General features: G+C 51.0%; 1 protein-coding gene across 5 annotated transcripts in view; it reads left to right on the top strand.

The window, feature by feature from the left end:
- The window catches only part of PTK2B (protein tyrosine kinase 2 beta), a 107,073-nt gene that overhangs the window by 59,484 nt on the left and 34,772 nt on the right, over positions 1-12,817 (top strand). For all 5 annotated transcript variants that reach the window (XM_084829522.1, XM_084829524.1, XM_084829523.1 and 2 more), the window contains exons 3-8: positions 5,530-5,708; positions 5,957-6,044; positions 8,089-8,168; positions 9,501-9,563; positions 10,868-10,922; positions 11,623-11,763. In XM_084829522.1, the coding sequence (XP_084685648.1) occupies positions 5,530-5,708; positions 5,957-6,044; positions 8,089-8,168; positions 9,501-9,563; positions 10,868-10,922; positions 11,623-11,763 (606 nt within the window). The remainder of the gene's footprint in view (positions 1-5,529; positions 5,709-5,956; positions 6,045-8,088; positions 8,169-9,500; positions 9,564-10,867; positions 10,923-11,622; positions 11,764-12,817) is intronic.

Raw genomic sequence — 12,817 nt, 5'->3', positions numbered from 1 at the left:
TAAAATGTTCATTTAAGAAGGCCTTCTTGTCTCTCCTTGCTATTCTCTGGAACTCTGCAGTCAGTTGGGTATATCTTCCCCTTTCTCCCTTGCTTTTCGCTTCCCTTCTTTCCTCAGCTACTTGTAAAGCTTCATCAGACAGCCACTTGGCTTTCTTGCATTTCTTTTTCTTTGGGATGGATTGAGTTGCTGCCTCCTGAACAATGTTACGGACCTCTGTCCATTGTTCCTCAGGCACTCTGTCTATCAGGTCTAATCCCTTAAATCTATTCCTCACCTCCACTGTATATTCATCAGGGATATGATTTAGGTCATACCTGAATGGTTTAGTGGTTTTCCCTACATTCTTCAATTTAAGCTGAAATTTTGCAACAAGAAGCTCATGATCTGAGCCACAGTCAGCTCCACGTCTTGTTTTTACTGACTGTATAGAGCTTCTCCATCTTTGACTGCAAAGGACATAATCAATCTGATTTCGATATTGACTATCTGGTGATGTCCATGTGTAGAGTCGTCTCTTGTGCTGTTGGAAAAGAGTGTTTGCTATGATCAGCATGTTCTCTTGGCAAAACTCTATTAGCCTTTGTCCTGCTTCATTTTGTACACCAAGGCCATGCCTGCCTGTTATCCCGGTGATTTCTTGATTTCCTACTTTAGCATTCCAATCCCCTATGATGAAGAGGACATCTTTTTTTGGTGTTAGTTCTAGAAGGTGTTGTAGGTCTTCATAGAACCCATCAACCTCAGTTTCTTTGGCCTCAGTGGTTGGGGCATAGACTTGAATTACTGTGATGTTGAATGGTTTACCTTGGATTCGTACTCAGATCATTCTGTAGTATTTGAGATTGTACCCCGGTACTGCTTTTCCCACCCTTTGATTGACTATGAGTGCTACTCCATTTCTTCTAAGGGATTTTTGCCCACAGTAGTAGATATGATGGTCACCTGAATTAAGTTCGCCCATGCTTGTCCATTTTAGTTCGCTGGTTCCCAAGATGTTGATGTTAAATCTTGCCATCTCCTGTTTGACCACCTCCAGCTTACCTTGATTCATTGATCTGACATTCCAGGTTCCTAAACAATATTGCTCTTTACAGCATCAGATTTTCTTTTCACCACCAGACACATCCACAGCTGAGTGTCCTTTCGGGTTTGGCCCAGCCGCTTCACTGTTTCTGGCGCTACTTGGAAATTCCCTCTGCTCTTCCCCAGTAGTATAGTGGACACCTTCCGACCTGAGGGGCTCATCTTCCAGCATCATCTCTTTTAGCCTTGTGATACGTTCCATGGGGTTTTCTTGGCAAGAATACTGGAGTGGGTTGCCATTTCCTTCTCCAGTGGACCACATTTTGTCAGAACTCTCTGCCATGACCTGTCCGTCTTGGGTGGCCCTGCACAGCATAGCTTATGGCTTCACTGAGTTACGCAAGCCCCTTCGCCACAACAAGGCAGTGATCCATGAAGGGGTTGACATGCATACAGAGACACATTTTTTGCATCCCACTTGCTGCATCATCCATGTCAGGGACGATTGAGCTACCCACCATTGGGTAGGGAGTTGATTTTGTCCCCGCTGCAGCTGTGTATCCAAAGATCAGCATTTCAAGAGAGCCAGTGTGGTGTAGTGGCTAGAGTGCTGGACTGGGAGTCGGGAGATCCGGGTTCTTGTCCCCACCCGGCCATGGAAGCTCACTGGGTGACTTTGGGCCAGTCACAGACTCTCAGCCAACCCACCTCACAGGGTTGTTGTTGTGAGGATAAAATGGAGAGGAGGAGGAGTATGTACACTGCCTTGAGTTCCTTGGAGGAAAAAAGGTGGGATATAAATGTAATAAATAAATTAAATAAATAAATTTCACTGCACCCCAGAGGCACGAAACACCAGTCATTTGCTTCCACTGGTGCACTTACATTACTAGTGGTTTGAGGAGGCGAGGAAAACATTCTCTGCCTCCTCATGACCCCAGCTATTCAGTGCAGGAGTATTCCATCATGCTGTAACAATTTGTTGCAGGTTCCACTTGTTGGGGCCAGTAGTCTTCGACAGATTCATTCCCCATCCATAAATTTGTCTAACCATCTTTTAAAATTGCAGGTTTTTTGCCTCCGCTATGCCAAATTTTGGCAGCAAATTCAGTGGAGGCAGCCCCTGGTGGGGTCTGGGGGAGCAATCCTCCCCCCAACATCCAGACATTGCCCACCTCTGTTTTAAAGCCATCTAATCCAGGGGTCATCACCACATCCTGTAGCCATGGTGTACACTGGGGCATATGAATACTCCCGTTTGTCAACCGTGATTTGACACAGGAACAAAAACATCTCTCTCTTTCCTTTTTCCACACTTTTCATCATCATATAACCCTATCTCTGGTCTCCTCCTACCTCAGCCTGGCGCCCTCCCTGACTATTGGCTATGCTAACTGAGGCTGATGGGAGTTGAAGTACAAAACATCTGGGGGGCACCAGGTTGGGGAAGGTTTGGTGACCAAGAAAAGGAACTTGGGGCAGATTGACGCAGATGAGGAGGCGAGATGAAGCAGTGAGGCGCAGGCTTGGCTTAGAGTTCCAGCCAGCCAGGCCTTCTTCCACGAAACACCCGGGGCTGGCCTGAGGGGTGGGTGAGCTGGGTGGTGCACAGGGCACTGAGCTGAGGGCCCTGGCAAGCTGAGGGCCCTGCCCTGACCCTGCCACCTTGCTCACCAGAATTCTTGGAATTTTGTTTAAAGTTTTCATCAAAAGAAGAAATGGTATATTAAGAGTGAGATGACACTGAATCTCAGCATGTAACTGTGGCATCATGGGACCTCTTCCCAGCCATGACGAAGTAAATATTTTACATAGTTATATATGAAATGGAATGGATGCTAATTCTCAGATGTAGTCCATGCAGGCAAGAATTCTCACATGTGGCCCCCAGCTTTGGATGTGTATGCAGGGGTCCCTGTATGGGGCAGCAGCAGGGCCCCCAACAGCACATCTGCACCAGGCCCCATAAACCCTCTGGGTGGCCCTGCAAAGCTGACCATGGGGTGGGGCGGGTGGCACCAAAGGCACTCCTCACCTGGGGCACACTTTATCCTAGGGCCGGCCCCAGATACACCATTCCAGACTCCCTCCCCGTGGCTTTTCCATTTCTTCTCCCTCCACGTCAGCCAGCATCCCATAGACACTGAGCATGCTCAGTCTGACATCTGGGGTTGTTGTTTTGTACTGCAAAGCTTGGGGTTGCTCTCCACACTCCCCAAGCATGCTGATCCCTCCATCTTGTGGGCAGATACTGCTGTTCTGGTGACACAAGGATCGGCACTCGGAGAATGAGTTTGCAGGACATTTGTTGTTTATTCGTTCAGTCGCTTCCGACTCTTCGTGACTTCATGGACCAGCCCACGCCAGAGCTTCCTGTTGGCCGTCGCCACCCCCAGCTCCCCCAAGGTCAAGTCCGTCACCTCCAGAATATCATCCATCCATCTTGCCCTTGGTCGGCCCCTCTTCCTCTTGCCTTCCACTTTCCCTCGCATCAGCATCTTCTCCAGGGTCTCCTGTCTTCTCATGATGTGGCCAAAGTACTTCAGTTTGGCCTTTAATATCCTTCCCTCACGTGAGCAGTCTGGCTTTATTCCTGGAGGATGGACCGGTTTGATCTTCTTGCAGTCCAAGGCACTCTCAGAATTTTCCTCCAGCACCACAGTTCAAAAGCATCAGCTAGGCTACCTCTGCAGGCCCGCTGCTGGAGACAGGCCACAGGGCAAGCAAGCTTGTTGCCTGCATGCCCTGCTCGTAACCTTCCTCGAGACATCTGGCGGGCTGCTCTTGCAAGTGCCAGCTCCAGGGTTTTGAGGGCCCTTGGGAAGGGCCCCCTCCGTGGGCCCACTCCCTCCGTGCTTCTCCCTTCTCACCACCTGGTCCCCAGCTGCTCTCCCTCCTCACCCTCCTCTTTCCCATCCTTGCTCCCACTTGCTTGCAGGACGGGCAGAGACAGCCAGGGAGCGAGGAGGCCATGGCATCTGCTGCTCGTCCTTCACACCACCTCCATTGTCTGGGCCAGGGGGACAAGCAGGTTCAGCCGTGAAGAGGAGGAGCAACTTCAGGGGGATCTTGTCAGTGGGCCCCTGCTGGGGGGTGGGCCCTTGGCAGGTGCCTGACCATGTCAACCCTTGTCACCACCCTGGCTCTTGAGAACAAAATGCTGGGCTAGATGCACTTTTGGTCTTGTTCATCACCAGAGCAATTCTTATGTTTCAAAATGCATAAGCTCAAATCCCCTTGAGTTCTGAAAAGAATATGCGCATATCCCCCCCACCTTCTGAGTGCAAAATCTCCCCAGCTCCTCCTTGCCCTACCACCAGTGTGAATCCCCACACACACACTCATACTCAATGAAAATGACTGCCCATTTCCTTCAAAGTGCCATATGTGCACGGATTGCATGCTATGTCCTATACATTAGTGGGAGTTCCTTGTGGGAATTTGGCACCCCTTTAACAGTGCTACAAAGCCATTCATATCTGTCTTTTTAATAAAAGAAAACTAGATTAACATTTTCTCTCTTTTTTTGCATCATTATATTCAAGCCAAGTTAAAACCCATTGTATAACCCCTCGCTATTTATGCTTTACACAATTCAAATCAAATTCCAAAGATGGGAAACTGCTACCTATGGAAGCAGAGCAGCTAACACAAAAACACAATTCCAAAAACGTAATAGCCATTCTTCCCTAGATGTAACTAGTTGCCTTTGCTTATTGAAAACAGTTCATTCCCAATCATCTTAGGTCTCCAGAATCTCTCTCTCCTTCCCTCCCTCTGCTGTTCAGATGTTAAGCCCTGGGACCATCCAAGATGGTTTGCATAAATGAGCTCACAGATGGTACCCAAAGCCACATTAGAGCATCTGAAAACATCGTGCCAATAAGGACTCCATGACAGAACATTCCCAGAGCATACGTGCCAGTGATAAGGCCCCAGGTGTTTTTTTTTTGCAGTGCATCAGATTCCTCCCCGCCCCGCATTTCCTCCTTTTAAGGCAATGGGATGTCTTTAATGCCCTTCTCTGGTCTCAGTCTCAGGGCTTCATCGCACAGAACTTTTATCCTGCGATTGAAATTGCTCCTTCACAGAAGTTTGCGGGCTCTTTACATAACCGTGTTCCGCTTCAGTTTCCTCTGTGAAAAGAGTTAAAGTGGCAAGAGGAGCAGTGAGATAATGGAAGACTCAGACACGGGGAGAAGGCGGGGGGCAGGGGAGGAGATGCATGTAAAGGGAGTCAGTGATCCCGCATTTAAAACAGAAGCAGAAAGCCCTGTTTCAAATGCAGGATTTTAGGCTGGTGTAGAGGTGCCCTCTGGCTAATCCTGAGGGGAGGGGGGACCTGAATTGTTGGTAAACCACAAATCCATTTAATTAGCTGTTGGTGCTCTCCAGAATCTATTTCTCCCGATGTCACAAACTTGTCACCAGCATGTTGTTTTCAGCCCCCTCCACTCTCCACCTGCCGTCACCTGCTGACTTGCCACATTTTTTGCACTGCAGGAAGTGATCAAATCCATCCTTCAGAGCGGGAGGATCGGTCCAGACATCCAGCTCGCCGAGTGCTACGGATTGCGCCTGAAGCATGTGAAATCGGACGAGATCCACTGGCTTCACCCAGACCTGACGGTGGGCGAAGTCCAAGACAAGTATGAATGTTTGCACATTGAGGCCGAGTGGAGGTACGGAATTTTTTCAATGCCCCCACCCCAGACCCCCATCATCAATATGGGAATCCTAATAATCCTGGCCTATCGCACAGGATTACCTTTTGCCCACCTGTTTTGCCAGTTGCACCTTTCCCTGGATTGGCATGCTGGCTGGGGATGATGGGAGTTGTAATCCAACCCATCTGGAAGCAGCCAGATTGGTGGAAGGCTGATCTAACTAAAAGATTGTAGCTAGAAGAATAACTGCTGTGTTCTTTCAGGTATGACCTCCAGATCCGCTACCTCCCCGAAGACTACATAGAACGCTTCCAAGAGGACCGGACAACGCTTCTCTACTTCTACCAGCAGGTGGGAGCCCTTGCACACCCCTCTTTAGGGGCTTTACCCCTGCTGTAAGTACGTGTGGCCTGATGAGCTGTGTAACATGGCGCCCTCAGGCACATGTGGAGAATTTGACATGTTTTTGCGTCATCATGGAGAACAGCATTCTTCTGCTGGACACGTAGCGGTCGAGCTGTGACCCACACTTTTGGGTGCCTGAGAAGGAAAATCCAAATGGGGCCAAATCCAGAGGGAACTTCTCCTGCGCAAGCCCCGTTGAAATGAGCAATAATGCTCTCGCACAGCTTTTGCTTCTTTTAGTGACACCTTCCCACTAGACCAGGGGTGTTGAACGTCAGGCCCATGGGCCAGATCTGGCCTTCATGAGGTCCCAAGCTGGTCATGCAGAGTTCCCCAGGTGGCCATGCCCCCTTCCCCTAGCCCCACGCCCTTTCCCCCAACCGCTGATCTTTTGATGTTTTCCCGGCTTTTGAAATGCCTCTCCAAAGGCAGAGCTTTCAGCTAAAATGTGCTGGTATTTGGGGGATTTCCACCCTGCCCCTTTTGCCTCTGGCCCCTCCCACCACTGCAATGCAGCCCCCGAAATGGAATTTGGCCCTTGGGCTGAAAGCGGTTCCACACCCCTGGTCTAGACTGTGCCTGTGGCCAAAACCTCCCACTCTGTCACCTTCGCTGTCACTCGAAATCCACCCCCTGAATAAGCCATCACACAGCACAGCATCCTGTGCTTTAAAAAATGCATTTTCTTCTTCATAACCCTGGGGGTTAAATGAGTGTTATGCAGCGGCAAGCGCTCTCCTGCTCAGGGCTTTGGGCCAAAGCTTACCAGAGAGCTTTATATGTCAGAGCTGGACCTGCTCATCACTCAAGCCAAGGACAAAGCTGCATGTGCGTGTTGGGGCCTTGACATTCACCGACCTTTCAGCTTGCAGACCCATCCCCCAACCCACAGCCACGAGTTCTAGTCCTGACTTCCCTTAATCCCTCACCCTACCGCCAAAGGAAACTCAGCGTTCCAGCAAGTGTCTTGTGTACTGTGGGAAAGGGCACGGGTTGCCCACCCCATATGTGGTGAGGCTGACACTGCAAGAACTGGAGAAGAGTTCCTTCCTGCTGAGGAGGAGATCAGGTGGAGAGTCTCCGGAGTTCCTTCTGACCTTTGCTTCTGTTCACTCTGTGGTGCCCTGCTGCTCTTGCTTTTGCCTGAAAGAGCTCTGCCTGTTTTTCACAGACATGGCCCCAGAATCTGGTTGTCCATCACAGACCTTGCTATCTTGAAAGCCTGTGTTTGTAACATAACAGGAAACCAAGTGTCTAGTCCCTGTGATTACAAACAAAAGCTTGGAAAAACATAGGCTGTGTCTGGGGATGGTTCAGTTTATGGCTAATTTGGGGCTCAAATTGTTGTTATCTTGGTCCTCTCCCCCCCCCCCACCCCCACTCACACACACAGTTCTGGTTATCTTGCCTCTCTAATTACCATGTAGATTCAGGATGGATAAAAGAAAGTACAGTGCATGGTTTATTTATGGACCTTGCTGCCACAAAATATGGTGATGGCTTAGATGGGTCTAAAAGGGGATCAGACAAATCCCTGGAGGAGGACATGGTTATCAGTGGCCGCTAGTCATGACGGGGGTATGGGACCTCTAGGATCAGGGGAAGTGTAGCCCTGAATATCACTTTCTGGGGAGCAACCATGGGGAGAGGGCCCTTACCTTCCTGCCCTGCCTGTTGGCTGCCTGGAGGCCTCTGGCTGGCCACTGCGGCAACATTTGGTCTGATCTTTGGTTTGATCCAGCAGCCAGGCTCATTTGCTGTTCCTGTGTTCATGGTCCCCCATCCTTTTCAGCTGCCAAGAAACTGGGGGAAATGTACCCACTCCCCTCCAAGCAAGACTAAATGAGGGAAAAGTCTGCATGTGGTGTTTTCCAAGTGCACCCTGTTCTGCCCACCCCCTTGCCATAAAAAAGGGGAAGTGAGCATGCAGAAAGACCCCCGCCCCGGGCCTCCTTAACTGATCTCCATATCTCTGCTTGTGGCTTTTCAGCTCCGGAGCGAGTACATGCAGCTTTACGCTAGCAAAGTGAGCGAGGGGATGGCCCTGCAGCTAGGCTGCCTGGAGCTCAGGTATGTAGTGGCTGGCTGGGAGGCTGTGTCCACACCAGCATGCCAGGGACGCATGGGCAGCATCAGGGCCTGCTGGCCTGCATCATCCACATTCATTCCCGCAAAAGCACCCCCCTGAAGCCGGAACAGAACCGGCTGGGCTGCAACACGGGCAGATAGGAAGATCCAAGGCAGCCTTTGCCAACCAGGGGCCTGCCAGATGTGCTGGACTACAGCTATGCTGGCTGGAGGATACTGGGAGCTGTAGTCCAACACATCTGGTGGGCCCCAGGTTGCAGAAGGCTAATCTAAGAAAAGCCAAAAGTTGTGCTCGAATTAAAAGAGCCAGAAACAAAGCCAGAGACTGAATAAGCACAAGTGGAGACGGATGTGACAGTCATCTGTCCAGTCTGATATTCAGTGCAGATATTTTTTAGTTCCCCTGGTGCAGACAGTAACCCCAAGGGTGCTTCCTGTCTGATTTTATCTGGTTCTCTTTGCATTGGGGGCAAACATTATTGGTGGATGGATGTGCAAATGTTTGTGCAAGCTCACTCAGGGTTTAAAATCTATAACTTTATACACTGGATGCACTGTCGTGGGCTGTTTGTTTTGTTTTCCAGTTCTGTATCATGCACATCCCATGGCCCAGGTATCAGTTTAAAAATGGGGGGGGGGGCGAATCCAATGCACATGTGAATATGCATCCCATTGAAAGCAATAAGGAGCATCTGAATGCAGGTCGAGAGGCAGATCTGCATGTGCAGCCGACTTATACCTGCTGTTCCTAGACACAAGAGTATCCCAGATGCTCTGTCTTATTCAGGGGTGAAAAAAAACCCTTACCCTTACACCTGAGCAGGGAGTGGGACTGCGCCACGTGGCTGTGCCATGACATAACACCCACCCACCCACGCACACACACACACACACATACACACACACGCACACAGGTTTCCGTGCGCTCAGCATGAATGTGTTCGGAAGTGCAGCTGCACATGAGCAGGCCTCCACGTGATCCAGAATCCCCCGATGCTGGCTGAGGGACACTCCAGGGTGCCAGGGTGGGGAAGCCTGACTTCTGTCCTGCCTTTCCTTCCTGCGGGAAGCCCAGAGTAGCTCAATGGGGGCTTGTGGGGGAGCAACTAACATCACATATCAGAATGGGTTTTGCACTGGACCGGGAGTTCTGCTAGCTCACTAACACCCCAGATTGGGACACGACACAGGGGCTCCCCGTATTTATTCCTGCAGCCTAAACCCACCTCCCTGCCGGCGCGTCTTCCTCTCTCACCTAGCATGCTCCATCTCATATCTACATGACACATATGCACACGTGTTCTTTTTTTGCAGGAGGTTCTACAAGGACATGCCTCACAACGCCCTGGACAAGAAGTCCAACTTTGAATTCCTGGAGTATGTAAACCACACCCTAGCGTGTGCTTGTCTGATTGCTTCTTGGGACTTTCCAGGGACTAATAAAGGCCTCTGCTGCAGCCCCACACACCCTGCGAAGTTATGGCTGGGGTTTCCAACGTAGGAGGGCCGTGGCTCAGCAGCAGAGCCCCTGCCTTGCATGCAGAACGTCCCAGGCAGCATCTCCAGGCAGGGCTAAGAAAGACCCGCCTGAGACCCTGGAGAGCCGCTGCTGCCAGTCAGTGTTGACAGTAACGGGCTAGATGGACCAGTGGTCTGAATCTCTATACGGCAGCTTCCGACACTCCAGTGTGCCCACAGCCACCTCGCTTAGTGCCCACTGGGCTTCCTGCCTCTCCAGATTTTTATTTCTTAAGATTTTTTTAACTGGGAGCCTAGCATGTTGCAAAGTGAGAGGAGCTGCCCTCCATCTGTATTTGGGTTCAAAGGGGTGGTTTTGAGTTTTGGAGCTCAGACCCCACCTCTCCTCTGTACTTAGGTTCTTGGGCAAGTTACTTGTCTTTTAGTCTCACCAGTTTGCCTTCTGAAAAATGTGTTTTGTGACCAGCCAGGTGCACCACAGCAGCCATTTTATGAACGGGCAAGCAACCCACCCACCCTGCCATGGCAGCCATTTTGTGAGAGTGCCCACAACACTCTGTCAAACTTCTAAATGTGCCCACCAGCCCAAAAAGTGTTGGGGACCCTGAGTTAAGGAAGCACCTAGCTTAAGTCGGCTGCAGCGGTGGAGACACCGATTGGACAAAAGCATCGATTATAATTGGTCCTGGGCTCTGCAGTGATCTGGGCCCGATATTAATTGGATCGGAGGGGTGGGAAGAACACAGTTGGGATCCAGAGTCTCAGTCTGCACATTTATGATTCCATATTCTCACTACTTCAGTCCTGGTCGCTCCGGTGAAAAGGCATCATCAGGGCTGGGAAAGGGAGCTCTGCACGAGGTCTTGGGAAGCCTCTACCCACACTGGAAGAGCAGACCACGCTGGGCCAGATGGACCAGGGGTCTGATCCAGTGTACGTGGGGGTTGCGGCTCAGGAGCAGCGCACCTGCGCTCCCTGCCCACCTGAAATGCTCACCAGTAGCAGGGGATGGGAAAGGGTTGTTTGCTTGAGGACACAGACAAATGCTGGGCTGGAGAAGAACCAGCGGGAGACAGCGTCGCATGTTCACGGATGAGGAAGCAGGTTCAGCTGCACAAATTCAGCTGCCGGTGACCAGCACGGAGAGATGGCGTGCCTTGCACGTGCATAAAAGGCGGACCAAGCTCTGCTTTCCATTTCAGGAAGGAAGTGGGGCTGGATCTCTTCTTTCCAAAGCAGATGCAGGAGAATCTGAAGGTGAGGGATGCATATGATGTAGGGAGGGCCCAGTTAGTCTGTGGGGAAAGGAGCGAGCCCTTGATGGTGGGGGCCACGGCAAAGCCTCCGGTCTCCCCAGCATTACTCTGGGCAGGCTTGTGTTACTGCTTTAAACTCTTACCTATCTTGGGAACGGCTGCAGGTGAACAATCCCTCCCACAGGATGACTCCCAGCAAAAGAAATGTGAGAAGCTCCCACTCCCCCAAAGCTAATCTGCTCTCCGGTCTGGTCTAAACCAGGTCCAGGTGACGGTGGAGCGGGCTGTACCAGCAAGCCAGATTACTGGGGGGGACGGGGGACAACTTTTTTCTAAAATGCTGCCCTGCGTGAAAATGTCCCTGCAAGTAGACAACCAGCACAGCAAGGTGCAGAGTTGGCTAGAGAACTCTCTCCCTGAGGTGCTAGTTTGTTTTAGTTGCAGGGAGGTTTTTACACGGAAGAGCATTCTTTAAAAAGGCATCCGCCACTCACCAGCAGTCTGAAGGGTTATGGTTCAGCCCACGTCTCAGTATGCTTCCCCCTCACTCTGCTTGAGCATGTAGATAAGCCCTGGGTTCCCAGCTGCACAAGTCTAGGGGCTCCAGAAAATCCAACCTTTTTGTGTGTTCTGCTCCTGGCTGCCCCCATTAAGAGGGGCTCTGCTTTTTCCTTTGCCTCCCTCCCCGTGGACCCACACAGCCCAAACAGTTCCGCAAGATGATTCAGCAGACCTTCCAGCAATACGCACTCCTGCGGGAGGAGGAGTGCATCATGAAGTTCCTCGGCACGCTCTCCACCTTCGCCAACATTGACCAGGAAACCTACCGCTGCGAGCTGATTGTGAGTACGGGAGAGCCGAGGAGGTCTCCAGGCGTCCACAGCCGGCACGGCCTCTTTGCGGTTCAAGTTGCAGGCGTAGGGCCCAGAAAGTTCAGCTAAGTGTGGGCCTTCATGTCTTGCAAAAGCTCACCTCTTCAGGGTACCATCAGGGCCGGCACCCAGGGTAGGCCTGGCCAGGCACCTGCCCAAGGCCCGCCCCCAGCAGGACCCCGCTGGAAAGAGCCCCCTGGACCTGCTGCTCCTCTTCCCCTTTGCAGTCTGCTTGCTCACCTGCCTCTCGCTCCGGCCCAGACAACAGTATGGTGAGAAGGAGGAGCAGGAGACTTAAAAAACGAAAGCATTTGCAAACTGATGTAGAAACAAGAAAGAATGAGCCAAGAAGTTTTAAAGACTTGATACCTCGTTGAAATCATATGTGATTTTCAGCCAGCAGTGGGCCCAGATGCATGGCACTAACCACCACGTCTCAGTCCATGGCGCCCTCTGGCTGCTTCCCAACGGGGGGCTCTCAGTGCTGGCAGTCCGGAGGCCTTGCGCAGCCGTTCGGTCCATTTTTCCTTGATGGCTGTTTTTCAGTCGGGGAAAAAGGTAGAAGAAGTGGTGGGAAAACACGGGAGGGTTATGAGCGGAAGCCGATGTCGTCTGGGCCCCTGTGAAATTCCATAAACTAGCCAGGGCTATAGTGCTGTAAAAGCCTTGTCTGGAAACCCCCTGTGGCTCCCTTCCTCCAGCTCCATATCTGATTCCAATGTTCAAAGGGTGCACAGGGGCTCAGAGGCCTGGAATGTTGATGAGTCTGGAGCTGAGTCCATTTTGCAAATGTGCAAAACTTGGGTGAATGTCTGCAAACCTGGAATTACGAATGAGGACGTTTCCATTTTAAAATTCAGTCTTGAGGCATACTTAACAAAAGAAAAAGCAAACCTTAAGCCTTGTTGATGAACTTTAAGACAAGAATGTTAACAATTCATTTGCAAAAAATCAGTAATTCAGTCCTAAATCCGACAGGAACATTGGATAGGAAATAGACGAGGGGTGTGAACCCAAATGTGCT

The sequence above is a fragment of the Heloderma suspectum genome, chromosome 1 (assembly GCF_057233095.1).
Source record: "Heloderma suspectum isolate Gila_16-S chromosome 1, 16-S_ref, whole genome shotgun sequence".
Taxonomy (NCBI): domain Eukaryota; kingdom Metazoa; phylum Chordata; class Lepidosauria; order Squamata; family Helodermatidae; genus Heloderma; species Heloderma suspectum.
The sequence above is the reverse complement of the archived record's forward strand: the minus strand, read 5'-3'. Positions and strand labels throughout refer to the sequence as shown.